Genomic DNA, 19,937 nt, shown 5'->3' with positions numbered 1-19,937 from the left:
GTAAGCATGCATAGGATTGGTTTCCATCCTCAAAACCTCATGTAAGTGTTGGTAAAATGGTTACCGGAGCATGAGATTAGCTTTAAATGTGTTGTCGGATGTTACCACAATTTAAATTATCGTTCCTTTCTAGACAAGCATCTTTGGAGGTGAAACACACCTATCATATAGTGCCTTTAGGTTTGAATCAGGATATCAGATGGCTCCCTCACCCAAGGATGATAATTGGTTGAATCCTATTCAGAGGAAGCACAGCATTAAAGCTTCCATTGATTGGGTGGGGGAAGGAGTAGAAGCTGGGAAAAGAATTTTTAATAGTGCTAGCAAAATTTATATTGTTGCAAAACTATAGATTTGATCAGTATTTGCATTATAGCAAAATGCACTTTGAAGTCTTTAGAAGTTTGGAGTTGTAATGAGTCTAATAAAATCTAAGCCTTGCTTAGAGCTCTGTGCAGTTTTTCATAAAGCAGGAAACAAACAGGGACACCCTCCAGACAGAATTATTTCAAGTCCCACTCTTTTTAGCTGAAAATTTGGAAATTCTCACTATTTCTATACTCCTGACTTCAGCAAAGGAAGGATCTTTGATAGTTCTCCAGTCTGCTTTGACATTTTCTCATGTCAAAATAATTTTGGTAACAAAACTGGATGTTGTTTGTAGTTGCAGAATATACGTTTCTGGAACATTCTTCTAGATTTGATTAATACTACTTCTGCTGGGCAAGTCTCACTTTAAATCAAGATGTACAATTATGTAGGAAGAAGAAATGAATTTGTATATCAAACCTTGTAGTCATAAGCACATTGAATGCAGTGGGAATTATTTCTGAGCATACATGCTTAGGATTGTTCTGCCAGTCACTTATACTTCAGAGCACTGAACATGTTAATAAGTTTACATCTGTGAGCATTTTCTACTTATTTCAATGGGTCCACCACCGTTTTTGAATTGATTTAATTTTTTTGTATCTTTAGTTTATAATCAGATTGGGACACAGGATTTGCTCTAGCCAAAGTGCCCATACTGAGAGCATTGGCTAGATAGACAAATAAAAATTCGGAGTATCAAGTTCTAATGATACCCAGGGTAAAAAATTTAAAGTGAATTTTTAAAAATCAAAATAAAGATACATGGCGATCTATTGAACAATAAATGTCACATCTGTAAAGCAGGACTGTCAAGTCAGATAGCCATGGAAGGTCATTGATCCTCCCTAATCCAAAGGGTGACATTATTATATTAGGAAAACAATTAAATAGTCCCATCCTTGGAAACCACTTTGCAAGGAATTTAGTAGTGTGAAAATCTGTTTGGTCCTACTGGGGCGGGGGGGGGGGAAGGCTTCAGGTTAAGAGGGCTTAAATGGAGGGCTCATTCAGTCTTAGAAGAATCTATAATATTTAAAATGCTGCTGCTGCAAAATGGAGTAAAAACACATTTCAGCATATTAGTATTTGGTGAGTTTCTCTGTAAACCTGATTATATCTTTAAAATATAATCCCAATAAAAATGTAAGCCACAGAGTTGTTAAATTCATATGGAAATGCAAAATAAGATAACAGATTGCAGTGGGTTTTGAATATAGGAATGGGAACAGCTTTCTTTACAAATCTTTTTATATTAAAGTGTTGATGGTTATGCTTTATAAGTACAGTCCCATTTAAAAATAATAATTTGTGGCTGGTGTCTTATTTGGTATCAGAAGCAAGCCCCCCCCCCCCCGTTCCTACTTCTAGGCTGGTTTGGCAATACTTGGACTTTGGACTGTTCCAAGATTTCTCGGGGATTTAACATGGCCTTAATTCAGCCATCTGTTATAGATTTAGCAGGGCAAAGTTATTTGAAGTATTGGACAGAGCTTTAGAAATTTCTCACATGTTTGAAGGTTAGGGAAAGACCTACCTTTATGAATAGATTTTGAATAATTCTCAGCAAGACAATGGTGAAGAGGTTTGTGGGGGGGGGGTTCATGTAATTCCCATGAAGCCCAAGTCCTACTGTCTGCCTTTAGTGTTGCTGAAAGGCAATTAGCATTTCAACCAGCCAATTTGGTTACATGTAGTAAAGTACTTGGGTTTGTAATTTGCTTCCCTCTGCTTGGTGCTGTTGAGAACTAGCCCTTGTGTAATCCTCTCAAAGTACCTTTCTCTCCAGCCTGGTTATTGTTGCTTGTTTTAAATAACTAATCAACAAAGAGGCTTCCTTGACTTGAACTCCAGGGGTTCAATAGAGCAGGGACAACAAAATACTGAACTAATAAGGAAATGATTATAATTATTAAATAGTCACTATTAAATTATAGCACAGGTTACAAGGTTTAGCAAAGCGTTTAAAAGGCTTGCAATTCAGGGAAAGATAAAATTACATGTCTTGAAAATCAGACAGAGTTTACAACACCATGTTTCCTCTAGTCATCAAGAAGACAAGATGCTGCATCCTTCTGATTTATTATCAGTCTGGATAAAGATGAGAGATAATTGGTATGGTAAATTAGAGATGAGGTTAACCACCTTTATCAAAAGGATGGAAATGTGTCTGTCCGTCCCCCCTTTGGAGAGTGTGTTCTACGAAGAAAATCAGCAGCAAAAAACCTTTCGAGATTTTAGAAAATGAGGCGTAATTAAATCAGTGAAAAGGATTTTGATGCACATCTGTAATTCAGAATAACCCTGAAACTGTGCAGTACAGTTGTTAGCATTTGAAGTATAATTGTATGTTGTCAGGCACAGCTGAATAATTTATTGGAACACTTTGCAAACACATTAACATGCAGTGTGGTTTATCCACATTTATTCCTTTTGAAAGAGCCATCATACAGGATAACATTATTCCTTTTGTCGGTCTAATAGCTCAGTCCAATTCTTGCAGTACAATGGAAATCTCTTTGAACAAGGAGCTTTTGGGGATTGGTAGAGTGACTGATGTTTTCTTGTACCCCATCACAGGATGGTGTCTATTAGGAAAAGTACCAAAAAGTCTGTGGTTACCACCAAGAAGGAGAGACTGGGAGAGTTTTCCACTTGTCTCAAACCAGATGGCACAGCAGCTTCCACTTACTTAGCTACAGCTACAGCTCAGGATAAGATCAGGCTGCACTTGAAAGTAATACCATTTCATTTGTGTCTCACACAGAAACTCATTCCTTGCCATCTCAAATATGGCTTCGTCCATATTATTGTTGAAGAAGCTATAATAATACATGCCTTTTTAACGTGACCAAATTGTGTCGAATTATTAAGTTTTCTGGAGATAATGACACAACAAAAGCTGTCAGTCACTTCTTTAGACTACCACCCCTACTTTTTTTTTCTTCTGTGAGAATTTTGATTTCAGTCACATCTTTATTGATTACTGGCAATTTGGAGATAGCCAGGAAGGCAGACAATAACTGGATAGCATTTTTTAAATGCACCATAGGTGAAATCTGTCTTTCTAACTTTTATCAAGATTTGATGTGGTTCACCTCAGTTTTTACATCTTAACCCAAATATAAACTGTTGCAGCGCCATGGTTTTTACTTGAATTGCGGCTGAATCCTCAATACCTGGAATCTTATTTAGACTGTTCAAATAACAGAATACATCTTCTGAAGATTGGGACATTTATGCACTATGAATATATATGTAGCTAAAAGTGTGAGTTGCAAGTGCTTCCATGTATGAATTTTGTATTGCATGCAGCAACTTTTCATCACTGTTATCTGATTATGACAAAATACGTATTGACATAAAAAGTGCCCATATTCTGGTGAAGTAGAAGTATGCTATATTATATAGTTGGGTGTTTGTATAATTTAGACCTTTGGAAATTCAAATTTTATTCAGCATTCAATTTAGACATTTTTTCTGCTTCAAGTTTAACCAGTACTGATTATAGGAAGAACTTCCTTTTTTGTTTAACTGGAAATGTGTAAGTAAACAAATGCAGGTGGTATCCTGAAAAAGGTGGGTAGTTTCCTCATCTACCCATTGGATCTGTGGAAAGTCTGTAGACTACACAACTCGTGTTAATTTTTGCAGTTGTTTCTGCCAGCTGGTGAAGGACCAGTACAGACAGAAACGCTGGTGGCTTGCATGGATCAGATATGATCCCATCAGATTCCCCTAAATAATAGTCATGTTTGGAAACTAGTACTGACAGTTTGTTCTCCTGCTTGTATTTGTCGCTTGAGAATTACTGATACCCTAGAAGGTTGGATGTGTGTGAGTGCAGAAAATAGTGTGTACTTTGTTATGCTAACCATGCAACTTCAGTTGTCTTGATATCCTCCATAAGAAGTGTACATGTTGAATTAGAGGGATTTGTTGTCATGTCTATGTTGATGGAACTTGAAGAAAATCTCTATAGTTGAATGCTCTTCTTTAAGCAAGAACAGTGCAGCGTGAGAAATTCTTGCACACAGCAGTGCTCCTGGCAGCTTCTGTAAAGCTGAAACTGTAATGACAAGGGAGCTAAAGCTATTACCTAAATCCTGTCAAGTATGATGAGTGAGATATTTCTGACTGCATTTGCCACACCTCCTTCCCCGACTGGAGAAATTAGCTTACCACTATCCCTTGTCTGCTCACTACATGGGAAGCAACTTTAATGGATGTGGTGAGGACTGAAGTTTGGAGATTTTACCTTATACCCTTCTGTCATCATCCAGTTCATCAGTGAGGCCAGGTGAACTGGGGTCAGAGCCAAGTCTCTATTCCAAAATAATGTCTTCCCAGATTCCAATAAGACTATAATCAGAAACTTGTTGAACAAGAACAAAAATCCATGCAGTCCAGGATCCTGTTTCCCACAGTGGTCAGACAGTTGCTGCCAGTGACGTCCAAGTGAAAGCAGTGTCGCTGGAAAGTAAAGCAAGGGACATTACACGCAAGTAAGGGGTGAGTGTTCGGATCCAAAGACACACACACGCACAATGGATGCCACCAGGAGTAATATTTATACCCAGAAATGGGCCCTGAGGCAGTATGAGGCAACTGGCAACAGAACATTACCAGGGGCAAAGAACTGTGATTGCTCCTATGGGGTCCGGATAATAGGGTATGAGAGGTATGAGGTAATGTCAGGAAGTGAAAGAATACCTGTGATTGCTTGATTAATTACCGGTGGTTGTTTTGGTATAGATATTGGAATGTGAGGGGATGTCTGAAAAGTTTCTCAAGATGGGCATGAGTCAGACAGGAGACGTTTGCTTAATCTCCTTTGAGTGCTTGATGGCTGTCTTGAGGGGCGACAGATATGCAGGAGAAGAGCTAGGCTTTTTCCTGAATACCATCCATTACCTGGTAGATGACATTAAAAGTCTCAGGGTTTTCCAGGTGTCTGCTAAGAGTGCTTAATTTAATATGTGAGGCAGGCTTTACTCACTCCATTGTCTTGCCAGCTTTCCACACCATGGGCCAGGAGAAAATGCACAGTGACCCATTCCTGCCTGCCAACTCCAAGGTATCACACAGACACAAAGATGGCTTCCAGGGTCCCCTGAAAGAATGTTTCACTTCTGTGGAGCAGTGCCCTGCTTTAACCTTGGCCCTGTATGCCCTTATGGCTTATCAGGTAGCTGGGGCAGTCCAGGCACCAACACTAACGTCAGTGTCTCCAGCAACTGCTCCATAGTGTCTCATCCAGGTGTTGTGTTGCAACGACTGGGCTGTGATGGATAAGGCAGGCAGAACCAATCAGGAGCCAGCAACCCGGGGGCCTAGCCCAGCGCTTATCACATCCTATGGACGGGGAGGGGCATGGCCAGGGATGCTGGCTCCATATCTCCGTATTTCCCCACCCCCTTAAAGGGATCAAGTCCTGTCACAAATATTGGGCAGCTAATAGATTTGGGAAGGGACCAGTCCCCCTCCCATGGAAACCCCAAGAAGGTTCTTGACCCACATGGTACAAAGGGTTTCCTCTCCTTGGAGGGGCACGGGGAAATGTTGAGAGTTTGTGCAGTTGTGCATCCTCCACTCACAGGAGGACTCACCCCTGCTGGTGATGGAGCAGGAGGGGAGCTGTTGGGGTGTGGCATTGTGTGAGGGTGCCGCCAACAGGTCCCCCAGCAGCCTCTCAGTGCGCACATGTCCATCCCTAAGTTCCCTCGCAACAGCAAGCAGCCCCTCCAGGTGCCTCGCCCTCAGCTGCTACCCCAGGAACTCTGTAATGCCCAGTGTCCTCAGGATGACTGACCCAGCCACTGCCGCTTGTTTCATGGAGGTCAGGGCACAGAGATGGGAGAAGGGCCCTGGAGTAGGGGGACAGAGAGTGGAGCCTCAGTCACCTCACCTCTCTCGCCCCCTGGCTTAGCAGCCTGAGAGCTTTGGTCACCCTCCCCGTGACTAAACTCCATCTCCTCCTGGATTAGCACAAGGGGATGGAGGCCTGGGTTGCCACCTATCCAGACAGAGTTTGCATCAGTTGCAGGATTCCAGACCATAGTGGATGCTGTGGACCGCACCCATATTTCCTTCACGGCTCCCTGAGAGGAGTAACAGGTGTACCAAAACCACCATCGCTTCTATAGCCTCAACGTCCAGGCAAACTGTCTCATCAGGGCATTTTCATGGACCTTGTGGCCAAGTTTTTGGGCAGCCTCCATGATGTGCAGATATTTGCTTCATCAGGCCTCAACCACCTGTTGGCAAAGGATGGCTGTTGGCTCAGCAGTCTAGATAAGGGGTGGGGTCCTGGGTAGGGGCCTGCAGACCTGATGGGTGTCATTCCATCCATGCCAGGTGATTGTGGATACCCCCTTCTCCCTTATTTGCTGATCTGGAAGGTGAGCTGCCAGACCATGCAGCCTACGACAAGCCCATTGCCATACATGCATGGCTTTTGAGCGAGCAATCGGCTCGCTGAAGGTGTGGTTCCGTTGCCTCCCCCGTATGGGAGGGCAGCAGGCCATGTAGCCCCTGGCAGTTGCCAAGCTCCTTCCCATCAGTGCTGTGCTCCACAACATTGCCATCTGCCAACAGCTGTAGGGTTGGTGTCAGAGGGTCCCTGGGGCTGGGGGCGGCCAGTGGGATGGAACTCTGCTGCAAACTTCCCTCAAGGCAGAGGCTGGTGCCATCTGAACAACACTCACCTGTCCTGCGTTAAGGTGCTCATTGACTGCTTAATGATCCATTCACCGTGGCAGCTGCTGCACAGGGCTCTGTTCCTGCAAGAAAATGAGTTCAAGGGTTGTGTGGCAACTTACTCCACTTAGAATGGAGGGGCTGCACCCCTCCCAACAAAGCACCCTGTCCACGGGGTGCCTGCCAAAGGAATGAGCATACAGTCCAGTGCGGAGATGAAAACCTGGGTCCCCTCCCCCAGCAGCTCTCCTCGAACACTCTCCATGCACCAATTCCCCTTGTGCATGAGTGGCCAAGGTGCCCAGAGGTCATGGCTCCTGCCACCCCTGCTCGACCACAGTGCTGCTGGGCTCAGGTGTGTATGAGGCAGGGTTGCCATGAGCAAGAGGAAGGGGGAAGCAGGCTTGGGAACCAGGCCAGTGCACAGCTGCCCCATTGGATCCTGACACTGGAGATGGGGGTACCTATTTGGGTTCTGAGATGGGAGAGGTCAGCCACAGAGTATGGACTTTGCTTTCCCCTTTCGGTGTTGGCACAAAGTGCTCACCCAGTAGTACTTAGTGCCCATTCTGTGCTTTTCCTGCCCCCAAAGTGCCTCTCTGCTTGCTCTAAGTCTGCACAGCAGGGAACTCTAAGATAGAGTCCCGTGTCACTTGCCCTAGTGAGTTGTGCGGCATCGTAGCCGGGGGGGTTTGTAGGGATGGGCCCCCCACAATTGGGTGCTGGGGAAGGGGCTTGACTGCTACAGGAAAGGGAGATGACTGATTGCACCTGTAGTAGACATTCTGAGCTGCTTTGGCCCTCATGGGCATGGCTGTGGCAGTGGGAGGCACTTGATATTTGAGTACAGTTAGCCCCTATGGGCTGCGCTGGTTTTTTTGTTGGCATAACTTTGCACCTCTGGCGGGCGTTCCCAGGTTGAAAGGGCTTAGGGAGCTGACTAACTGCAGCCACACTCTCCGAACCACCCTCAACCACACCAGCTCAGAGGCCTATGCCTCAGTGGCACTAATGGTTGTCTGCTGTGGGGCTACACTGGCACCCGAGAGCAGCAGAATGATGCTTGGAGCCTGCACCAGCGTAACTGGCCCTTACCCTGGCATAACTAGAAGATATGCAGGCATAAAGGTGAGTCAGCTCTCTGAGTGCATCCCTTTCTTCCCCCCCCCCACCCCCAATTGCACTCTAAGAGAAGAAGACAGACAAGTAACTGCATGTGGCTAAGTTTTTGGCGGCTGTAATAAAACCATAGTGTAAGTTAGGTAGTAAGCCTTAGGGCTTCCCTTTTAGTATGTGGTAGCTCTTTGTTAATGAAGAAGACTAAAACCTTTTTTCTCCAGCCTTTTTCCAGTAAATACTCCCATCATGATCCCTTTTACTCCTTCTGGGGAGGAAAAATAAAGGTACCCTTAATTTTTTTCACGTAAAAGTAAAAAAAAAAGTGGCTACAGGTGGCATTATTTGGACGAAAACGACAAAGGGTTAAAAAGCCCCTCTTCTTCCTCCCTCCTGTGTCCTTCTCCCCCTTCAAAAAGCAGCTTCAGTGACTGCATTTTGTAAAGGGAAAAAATACTGTCACAACAATAACAGAAACACATTAAAGTTTCATTGTTTCTGATAACAGAGACCATACAGAATACAAAATCAAACTGAAAATCTGTATATTTAATGCTGTTATGTCTAAATCAAAATTTAATCTTGTTAACTCCCAGAACTTATTTTTGGTGACATGGCTTAGTTCTAAACTGTGTGACATGCTAAAAAAAAGTCCCATCATAAAGAGATGTTATGCCTATTTTCTGTCGAAGGAGGCATAAAATAGCCTAAGAAAGATGTTTTATTTCCTAGTCTTGAAGTAAGCCCCACTAAGGGACTCAGCTGCAAAATTAGAAGCATCATTTTACATCCTCCCTGAGAATTGTAGCAATTTAATTTATATCTTAATATCTTTTCTCATATCACTTGAAGTCAAACAGTTTATTCAAAAAGGAGAGAGAATGTTTATTTTCATTGCAAAAAAACAACAACTACCCACCATAATTGGGCCTACAGGGTAAGGGAAATAATTTACATGCTAAACCATTTTCTGATATCATGTAACACTTACAAGGCATTTTTCAGTTTGTCCAGCTCTTAATTTTAAAATACTGTCAGTAGCTAACAAAAAAATTATTAGGTAATTATTTTAAACATTGCTTTAATATATATTTTTGCATGTGTTACAAAACAGAAAGAAAGCAAACTACCCACAAATCATTGTAAAAATAAATGTAGCCAGGAGGAATTCTTGGTAGCTGAATTATTGATGATATGATTATGAGACTTCTCTAGTTCCACAAGTGTAACTTTATCGGTTTAGAATGCCCCTTAACAGAGGTAATAGAATTCAAGTAATTCTAAACGCCTTAACCTTGCTCTGTAAGGATCATATTTTCAGGATTATTTACTTGAGGCACACACCGTGGGAAGATACTTGCTTAGTCTATGATGGGTAACGGCCGAAGCTAAAAGGTCAACAGCACCCTTAGTTCATTATAGATTATGCCTGAATTTGCAGACAGAGTAATTGCCTCAGAGTTTACAAAGGTTGCATGGTTCACATTCAAGTTGCAGTTGAGCACTCAAGATAACATTTGCATTCTAGGGAGGCAACCAACATAGAAACCACTTGGCAAGTTAGCAATAAAGTGCATTTATATAATAATGCTATACGCTGAGAACCTTTAATTTCATTGAATGTGTTAACATGTATTGTGGGTTTTTATTTCACTTTTTAAGAGTGTTGTATGCTTGGTTAGGGTCCAAAGACTGAAAAAGGGCAATTCTGACAGAAAACTGGTCACTTATGGAAAGGGGATCTAACCATTAGTATTTAAGCTTTAGTAGATCTTTACTGTCTGAGACTGCACAATGTTGCGTGGCTGTCCGTAATAGTTTTTAATGTCTGCTGCTATAGAAGATGTGCACAGTTTCTTGCATCTCCGTCTCAGACACATGTGTAAGTACATTGCTGATCTTGGATGTTCCTACAGGCAGTTCTGTGAAGTCCATAAAATTCCAACCCCATTTTTCTAGCCATGTCTTAAGATACTGATGACAGCTAAACTTTTGTTTAAAAATGTGATATCTTCTATTTCAGTGTGTTTCCTAATGGCTTGTGACTGGCCCATTCTGTGCAAGCACTGGGGTGGATCATATGCAAGATTCCCTGCTTGAAACATATTACCGTATTTTTCGCTCCATAAGACGCACTTTTTTCCTCCTCAAAAGTGAGGGGAAATGTCTGTGCGTCTTATGGAGTGAATGCCGGCTGGGCACGTGCGCGAGCCGGCGTTCCCTGCCCTGACGGCCAGCTGGGAGGCGGGCGGGGCCGTACAGAGCTGCGCGTGCGCGTCGGGACGGCGCGAGCCGGCGTTCCCCGCCCTGACGGCCAGCTGGGAGGCGGGCAGGGTGCACAGCCGGCTCGCGCCGTCCCGACGCACACGCGCCCAGCCATCTCTGTGCGGCCCGCCTCCCAGCTGGCTGTCCGGGCGGGGAACGCCGGCTCGCGCCGTCCCAACACACACGCGTGGCTCTGTGCGGCCCCGCCCGCCTCCCAGCGAATGGATGTGATATAATGAATGTGAATGGATGTGATATAAAATAATATGTGCAGGCATTGTATCAACCTGGGCCTGGCTGGTACCCCTGTTTACCTCAGTGCCCCCTGACCCCCATATATCTATTTCTACTTGAAAAAGTATAAGGTACTCAGGAAGCATTTATTATTGGTCATAGAAATATAGGCTGTACTTAACGTGTACCATATCTACTATTTTCTGTTCATATTCATATTTCCAGTTTTCTTTCTTTTTCTAGGGATGCCCTCTGCCTATTCATTAGTTACACTTTTTTTAGCATTATTCATCAGTTTTACCTCTGGAGAAACAGAAGTAAAGTTCATTGGACAAACTGAATTTGTGGTTAATGAGACAAGCACAACAGTTATACGGCTTGTTATTGAAAGAGCAGGAGAACCAGTGAACGTCACAGCGATTGTTTCGGTAAGAAAGGCTGTTTTTCTGCACGGATGATGGAATGAAGGGGAAGGGCTCTAGCTCAGTGGTAGAGCATCTGCTTGGCATGCAGAAGGTCACAGGTTCAATCCTCAGCACTTCCACTTAACAAGACTAGGCAGTAAGAGATGAGAAAGACCACTGCCTGAGACACTGGAGACCCGCTGCCAGTCTGAGTAGACAATACTGACCTCGATGGACCGAGGGTCTGATTCAGTATAAGGCAGCTTCATATGTGAAGACCTTTTAAACCAAAACTGGTCAAATAAAGAAGTTTTTTGGGGGAAGGCTTGTATACGTTCATTTGTTCCTGGCAAACTGAGGCCAAAATTAGTCTTCCATAGAAAGACCAGCAAAAAATCTTCGCAATGTAATGATATTTCAACGATCAAGATTCTTGTTTTAATAGTACATATTAATGGAAGTGTTATTTAAAGTTTTACATAATGATGTTTCTGGTTCAATGAATACTTACGTCTGTATTTTAGATTCATGGTGAAAACACAGGAGACTTTTTTGATACATACGCAGCAGCATACATAACTGAAACAGAAACTAATCGGACAGTGTATATCTCTGTGTGTGATGATGATCTTCCAGAGGCTGATGAGACTTTCACATTTTATTTGACATTACAGGTAGGTACGAATTTTTCACAGAAGGGAGGGCTGTGGCTCAGTGGCACATGTTTTGCCTACAGAAAGTCCCTGGTTCAATTCCTGGCATTTCTAGAGAAAGGATCTTAATGTACAGCTGTTGGGAACACTTCTTCTCTGTCTGACTGTCAGTGGTTCTCCAGACTTTCAGAGTACTTAGTACTAAGTCAGATGGACAGATGGTTAAAGGAAGTTTCATAGGCTCATGCAGATCTAATTACATTGAAATATGTGCTTGATCTTTGAACATATGATCTTCCTCATGTTTTAGTACCTAAACAAATATTTCAACATTTAAATTTTGCTTAAAGTTTTTGAACCTTTGGTTTCCTTCAAGCTAGTGTGCTAGTTTTAAAATAGAAAGGAGGAGGTAAATATATCCAAGGTGAGTTGGTACACCGGTCAACAAGTATTGTACCTGGAATGCTTCCTTGCTGAAGTGGGGGAAACGTTCATACAACAGATTTTTTCAAATCCAAAAAATATATTTAATGAATCTTAAAGATGGTTTCTTGACATCCTTGTAATCTCCATGTTTTATATGAATGAATTTTTATTTGCAGTCAAAGACCAATAAATACACACTATATGTAACAATGTTACAACATTTCAAATAAAATAGGATATAAAAGCTTATCAAAATTAAAATCAGATTACCGCATAGTAATATAACAATTATCTCCCTCCTATAAACCATCTCCCTCCTATAAGCCATCAGGTTTCTCCACTTCCGAAATCCAGTAGTTTAAGCCATGTTTTATATTATTAAATAAGTTGATTAAATCCTAATTTTCAGAGACGGGCATTCCATTCCTAAATGCAGTGTAAAAAATAAAACAGGGGAAATGCCCCCATTGAGTAAAGTGAGGCTATGCAACCAGAATACCTGGCATAGCAACGCCACAGCTTGAGGGGGCATTCCTACATCAAAGAGGTTAGGAAGCTGGCTAAAGGCAGCTCTGCCCCCAGGAACGCCCTGGGAACTCCCCCCGCCCCAAGCTGGTGCGGGCTCCAGCTTCCAGGATTTCGTTTGCCGGCATAGCAGTGCTGGTGGTGGAGCCCCGCGCAGCGGTGTGGCTTCCTGGCAGCAGCGTGTTTGCTCCCATGCTAGCGTAAGTGCCACTTTATTCTGTGATAAGGTGGCACCTACGCCGGCACATGGTCATGCCATCTCCTATTAAAATGGTCTTTGGTCAGTATACCATCTTTGACCTCCCTGTGTCTCACACGCCTTTTCCTCTTTTTGTTGTTGTTGGCATTTTAATTATTATGAATTGCCTCTTAACTATACATCAGCAGTAACCAACAAAACAGCCTGTCACCCAAAATTTCTAGCTGCTCTTGTGAGGTGATGGAGCAGGAATACCCACCCTCTACTTGAAGTCGTCAGGAGGTGGTGATGAAGGCAGTGGCAGTCACAGTCAGCAGTGCACAAGTGTAGCGTTGCTGATTGGTTGTTTGTTTTTGCTGGTTCTTGCTGGTTCAGTGGCCCACACCCATGCCAAGAGTTGCTAATAGTAAGTCACTTGCATGCTTCTGTGACACCTCCTGCTTCAAAAGCCACCTCCCAACACTTACAAGTTAGGTCCTGTCTTTCCTCCATTGCTCCACAGCAGCGCTGGTAGGTCTGTCTGATGGGGACCCCTTCACTGTTCCCCAACGTACCCAAGACACTGAATATATGGGTAACTTATTACTACATTGCAAACTTGGAAGTAATTTTCAGTATTTCTTCATTTTCTCCCCATTTTCCCTTTTGCAAGTTCCTGTAAATGATAGAGAAAAGGAAATGGTTATACACCAATTTTATCCTGTTTTTATACTAACAATGTTGTTTTGTTTCGTCATTGTGATCATATAGATGATCATTATGGGACTTATAAAAGTAAATCTCAGAGCTTTCAGTATCCTATATAGTGTGAAAAGACCTTCAGTTTCTTGTTGGGAGTGGGAGAGAATGAATGCTTCTTATCTGGCTTCTTATTGCTATGGTATCAATAATATTGTCAAGCTATGATTAATGGTCTCCAGGGTTGGAGTCAAACTCTTCGTTGTTTAACCAGACTAAGTCTATAGAATTTGGGCTGCATGAAAAAAGCAAGAGCGGTTTTGGAGCAATGAGTTGACTCGGAATAGCATTTCGTTGGAATGTGTCATTAAGAGAGATTCATTTACTCTGAAAATAACCCTTGTGTCACACACAAGACCTTACTGAAAACCTGACTGCATTTTTCCCCTGCTTGTATAGACCATTTTATTTGCAGTATACCCTTCCAATATTACTTACTGTGTGCCTGGTCTGTTTCAGAAGCCATTTCCAGGAGTAAAGCTTGGATCGCCCAGAACTGTAACAGTAACAATTTTATCAAACGACAATGCTTTTGGGATTATTTCTTTCAGTATGGTATGATTTTTGTTTTCTATTCCTTTATTCTTTGAAATGGAATAACGGGGAGATATTTCTGAGGAATAATTTAGCAGTGAATGGGAAACCGAGCAGCCATAACATTGTGGTTGATAGAACGAGTGGGAAGACCCCAGTTAAATTCTAAACTCAGACATAAATGGCATGGATGGCTTTATGTATGCCACTGTCTTTCATCCCAGCCTCCCTCCCCCAATATCATATATAATATTAGAAAAGTCTGTCCCTTTCTAGTAATATGGCTTGATACTGTTCAACAGCAGTAAGACACCTTAGGAAAGCCCATGCTGCTGCTGTTCAATTTAGAAAAAGGTTGCCCGTGGACCTTGAAATGTAGAATCAAAGGTTTTCCTATTGCCCCAAAGTAGCCTGTTGTGGCTCAACAGATCTTCTTGGACTCATTTGGATTGTGGTATCAAAGCAGTTGAGTGAAAGGCAAACAGAGAATATGATACTTGGCAGGTCGTTGGAGGATCTTTTTAAATGTCCCAAGCAAACTGAAATAGCTGATCAAGTTTTCACTGACTTTGGATACAAGATGGGCAGCCCATTCCTGAGGGGGACTGGATATGCAGTGGCCAGGAGTGGCGTAGCCACATTGTCTCCTCAGAGGCTTCCCAGCCACAAAATAAGTAAATAAAAAGAAAGACAATTAAAAAATCTCCCATTGGGTTTAGGGAGGCTATTCCAGCTATTTTGCTGGCAAAGCAATAGTGCCGAGAGAAGGGGCGTTCCCGGGCCAAAAGGGGTCTGAAAGCTGCCTAATGTCAGCTCTGCCCCTGGGATTGCCCCGGGAACCCCCTCCCCCCCACGCCAGCATGGGATTTCCCTTCCGGGACTTCCCTGCTGGCGTGGCAGCAATGGGGGCGGAGGCTGGTGCAGCTCCGTGGCTTCTCGGCGTCAGCATGTTTGCCTTCGTGTTGACGTCTGTGCCACTATGCACTGTGGTAAAGTGGCAGGGCACTGGTGCAGGGTTACGCCGGCTCCTGTGGAGCTTCGCCCCCCACTTAGGATTGCAGTATTAGAAGATGGAGAAGATAACATCCTTGTACTGATTAGTAGACAATATTATCTTGAAAGGATAGGTGTATCAATATTACAAAAAGCGCTAGATTTTACCACACAGAGATCTGGTTCCAGAAAAACAGGCAGGAGGGCCACCCGCTGACCCCCTTCCTCATATAACCAATCCCTTTCTCCCAACCAAGTTAATCTCTAGCACACGTTAGCTAGTCTTGGTGTCCAGGAAAATACCAACAGCTGATGCTAGATCAGATGATGTAGCTTCCAGAGGCTTTAGGGTTTAAGAAAATGGGAGCTACTAAAATGATTTTTGGCAAACTTACAGGGTCTTTAGCCTTATTAAATGTTTTGACACAGCTAAATATCTACCTTGGCTGTTCACACAGTCAGCAAAATCAGTATTTGTATATTAATGTAAGCAGTTAAAAAGAAATTGCATTATATTGTATTTTGCTTAGGGCATTTCACAGCAATTGATTGTAATGTGTGTGTGTGTGTGTTTGCTATTTTTATTAGATAGACTTTAAAAGAAATTGTGTGTAATTTCTGGAATATAACCAGAATACTGATGATTTCAAGTAATTTCAAGTAATTTATGTTTTCCCTCCTTCCTCCTTATCAAACACTTAAAATGAATTTATTTTTAATTTTGTAGTTCGTTTTCTTGACATGATTTGATGAGCAAAACATCTGGGTTGATAGGTTTAAGAAACTATAAATGTTTAGTGATACAATTTTTTACCTTGTTTTTAGTGTCCATAATTGTTAGAGAGGGGGGAAATCCATAACAGTTTGTAATATTTATGCCTTTCAGTGTTTTAATCAGCAAAACAAATTTGTTACTGGGAAATAGAATACTGTCAGTAGGACCATTCACAGATGTGATTAACTCTTACAGAGTTTAGTATTGCTATGGTAACAGTTTTTGCACAGGATATTTCATTTGTTCCTGATATTACTTTTTACTTCTCTCCCCTTTTTAGCCTGCCTTAATCACACTGAATGAGCCCAGGGGTGGTAATGAATCTGTGCCTCTCACTCTGGTTAGGGAGAAGGGAACTTATGGAACTGTGACTGTGATTTATGAGGTAAATCTGTTCAGCTACTTCCTCTGGTAAACATTTGATTAGATGCTAGTTATTGGGATCTTTTTCAGTCTGGCTTCAGACAGAACACATTTACGCACTGGAGGTTTTGCCTTGGATTTGCTGCTCTCTAGATGCACATTTTCCCCATCCGAATGCTCAAAACTCTGCACGGGGGGCTTATTTTTGAGTTTTGAGAAATTGGGTGGGGGAAATGTGCATCTGGAGAGCGGCAAATCCAAGGCAAAACCTCCAGTGCGTAAATGCTGGTTTCAGAAGAGACACTGCTCTGACTGCTCTAGTGAATGAGTTGTGATGTGAAGTGGACCAGGGAATTTTATCTGAGTTGGTTCTTTTGGACATCTCAGCAGCTTTTGATAACATCAGTCACGGTATCCTTCTTGATTGTCTTGCCAGTATGGATTTAAGCGGCAATAAGTGGCATTGCTATGGTTCTGGTCCTTCTTAGAGGATAGATTCTAGAAGTTTATGCCGTTGGAGTACTACCCTTTGACCTGAGATTTATTGGGTGCCACAAGAAACTATTTTGTGTCCATTACCATTTGACCACTATATGAAGCAACTTGCTGAGTATGTCCAGAGATCTGTAGTGAGATGTCATCTATATACACATGGTCTCCCCTTTCCATCTGAATCTAGAGGGGTGGCTGAAACTCTGAGCCAGTGCTTGCAGTTAGTGAGAGCTTGGGTGGGTTTGAATAAACTAAAGGTTAACCAGTCTAGGTTGATGTAGTGTTGGTCGGGGATGTGACTGATTATAAATTAGGTGTTTTGCCAGTTTTAGATGAGATGCATTCTTCCTAAATATGTTCATGGTCTGGAGCTGCACATGATGTTCAGATGGTTGCAGTGGTGAGGAGTTGCTTTTTACCAGCTGTGGCTGGTTTATTGACTGTGTCCTTCACTTGAGAGGAAAGATCTAGCCATAGTTATATATGTCTGGGTAACCACCAGATGGGCTAATTACCACATATTCTGTGTGAAGTTGTCTTTCAAAAGTGTCTGGAAACTACAGCTGGTTTAAAACATGGCTACTAGGGTGGTATTATGAATCATTCTTTAGCATACTGCTCCATTTTGTAACAGTACATTGACTCCCCGTTGGTTTCTGGGCTCAATTGAAGGTGCTGGTTTTGACCATTAATTCCTAAATGATCTGGGCCTAGAGTACTCCTACCATATAAACCTAGAGAACATCTCCTACCATATAAACCTTAGGTCATCTTCAGAGGCTTTGCTCCATCTGCCTCTGCAGTTGGACATATGGTGGGTGGCAATATGTGACAAGGCTTTTCAGTAACTACACCAAAATTATGCAGCTAGGAAATTGTAGTATAATACTGCAGCACAGGAGCATGAACATTTGCCTTATGGATATATTCACTTTCTTATTGAGATTGTTCTGAAAGTTCCAGATTCCCACCTATTGCAACCAAGATTTATGAAATGGAACTGTCAACTTTTTAAGCCAATAATGAGACTTTCCTCTTATTTTAGACCATCAGATTGTGTTATTAGGACAAAATCTCATTGTTACTTAAATAATTTGTAGCTGAATTGGTAGTGGTTTCAATAAGTGTTTCATTCTTTTCTTTAATATCAATACCCTTGACCAACTGCGTTAAAGGAAGGGTTTTGCTTTCTGAATGTTGTTAATTATTGAACGCCTCCTTCAAATTGAACATAAGCAATGGTTACTTTGTAGGTGGAAGGTGCTCCAGATACTCCTGAAGAAGACTTGAGCCCAATAAGAGGGAATATTACCTTTCCTCCTGGCACAGCTGGGTTGATTTATAACTTGTTTGTTCTTGATGACCAGGTGAGAACACACTTCAGTCACTTTTGAAGATATGATCTAATTAAAATGATTAAGAAATTATACAATATCCTTAGCTCGTGTTAGGCTGCTTAATCTTACACTGGCGAACCTTTAGAATCAGTATCATAGTATCCTTTATCATAGGAAATAATCTAATACTAGGCACCCTCCCCACTCCCAATCTCAGTAGGAGAGCGCACTGCGGGATTGCCAGCTGAGGCAGCCGCCCCCCTAATCTCAGTGTGAGAGCCCACTCTGGGCTCATAGGTTGCCCTGCACTGGCGTCCGTGCTACTCTGGATGGTCCAGAGTGGCACGGATGCCAGTGCTGCGATCACACCGGCTCCTATGCGGCTCTGCCCCCCCTTCAGGATTGCATGGTTAGAATTACTTCCTCTGAAACAGATAAACAGATAGACTCTGATCACAGAGTAAGATCTGTAGACCTCTGTGGCCCCCTCTTTAACATCACATTAATAGATTACTCATGTGAGTGCTTAAATGTACAAAAGTGGTTGGGAAAATAATGTATTAACTGATTTGCAGTCAATGGGCTACTTTCCAGGTCTCTTTGCTTGACTACAACGTATACATACCTTCTCATTCATGGTCCTACTCCCTGTCATCAGCCAGAATTTTTCTCATTCTCCTTTATTTGTCCATGTACTGGACTCTTTTTTGCTTGTTGTAATTGCTAGGAGTCATTGTTGGGGAGCTGGGACCCATAGACTTCAAGACATGCTATTGTCATCAGGTCAAAAGTATTGTTTGCTAAGCCGTACAGTATGATTAGCATGCCAGTATTTAGTTCTCATATTTGTGTGGAACAGCTCAGTTTTAATTCAGGCACTGCAGAAAATTTATTGACTGAATATTTAACATAGGTATCACTGATATGAACTAGGATCCCTTTATTATTATTATTTTGAAGTATCACATTATCTCAATAGTAAAAGAATCACCATCCACATGATATCATATCATTACATAAATTATTATTGTAAATGATAAAGTGTGTGTATCAAACTACATGGATAAAATGCATAGGCTTAAGTCTTTGGCCAATAAAGCTGTACCAGGAAAGGAAAGGAAAGGGATAGAATGTATTGTGCTAAGATGAAGATTTTGAAATGTAAATCTTGTATGGGCTAAAACTAGTTGAGGAGTACAAGTCAAAATCTATTATGAAGGTACAAATGCCACAAACTAAATAAAGTTGGCCTTGGCTTCAAAGAACGGCTTGAATAACCACTCCTGAATACCATCTCTAGAAAAGTATTTGAGGGTGGCCAATTAGCAAATGAATATGAAAGAAAAGGAAAACATAGGGAGTAAGGAACTTGGACTCTTGCTTGGAAGCTTGAGACAATAGACTTTCTTAGAAAGGATGTTACACACACTAACTGAATATTTCCCACCAGGCAGTCCCTGAAGTACTGAGTTGTATGGAGTTTTCTCTCAGAAGTGGATGGTGTTTTTGATTTTCAAAGTCAGGGAACAGGTGCATGAGTTTTTCAAATCAATTTGCTTTGGGGTGAGAGGAATTCTGTTAACATTCTATAGATATGGCAATGAACAAGAAATATAAATGATGTTTTAATACTCTGGACAAAGAAGAGGGTCTTCCTGGTTGTGTTGGCCTCACTAAAGAATTCCTTCATGGGGGAAAGTTTATAGGCCAGCTCTGTCTTATTTTTAGGAAATTCATAAAGGCTGTGGTGATCCAGTGAACATTTGGGGGATTTAGAATAAAATTCTGATTGACATAGTATGACAGTGTTTAAAA

The 19,937-nt window shown here is 42.2% G+C and overlaps 1 protein-coding gene across 1 annotated transcript in view; it reads left to right on the top strand.

Annotated features, from left to right (window-relative positions):
- ADGRV1 (adhesion G protein-coupled receptor V1) overlaps positions 1-19,937 on the top strand; it is a 321,712-nt gene that overhangs the window by 2,448 nt on the left and 299,327 nt on the right. The window contains exons 2-6 of the mRNA XM_056849141.1: positions 10,927-11,111; positions 11,612-11,761; positions 14,088-14,183; positions 16,211-16,315; positions 18,039-18,152. Of these exons, the coding sequence (XP_056705119.1) occupies positions 10,927-11,111; positions 11,612-11,761; positions 14,088-14,183; positions 16,211-16,315; positions 18,039-18,152 (650 nt within the window). The remainder of the gene's footprint in view (positions 1-10,926; positions 11,112-11,611; positions 11,762-14,087; positions 14,184-16,210; positions 16,316-18,038; positions 18,153-19,937) is intronic.

This window comes from Euleptes europaea, chromosome 4, assembly GCF_029931775.1.
Source record: "Euleptes europaea isolate rEulEur1 chromosome 4, rEulEur1.hap1, whole genome shotgun sequence".
Taxonomy (NCBI): Eukaryota; Metazoa; Chordata; class Lepidosauria; order Squamata; family Sphaerodactylidae; genus Euleptes; species Euleptes europaea.
The sequence above is the reverse complement of the archived record's forward strand: the minus strand, read 5'-3'. Positions and strand labels throughout refer to the sequence as shown.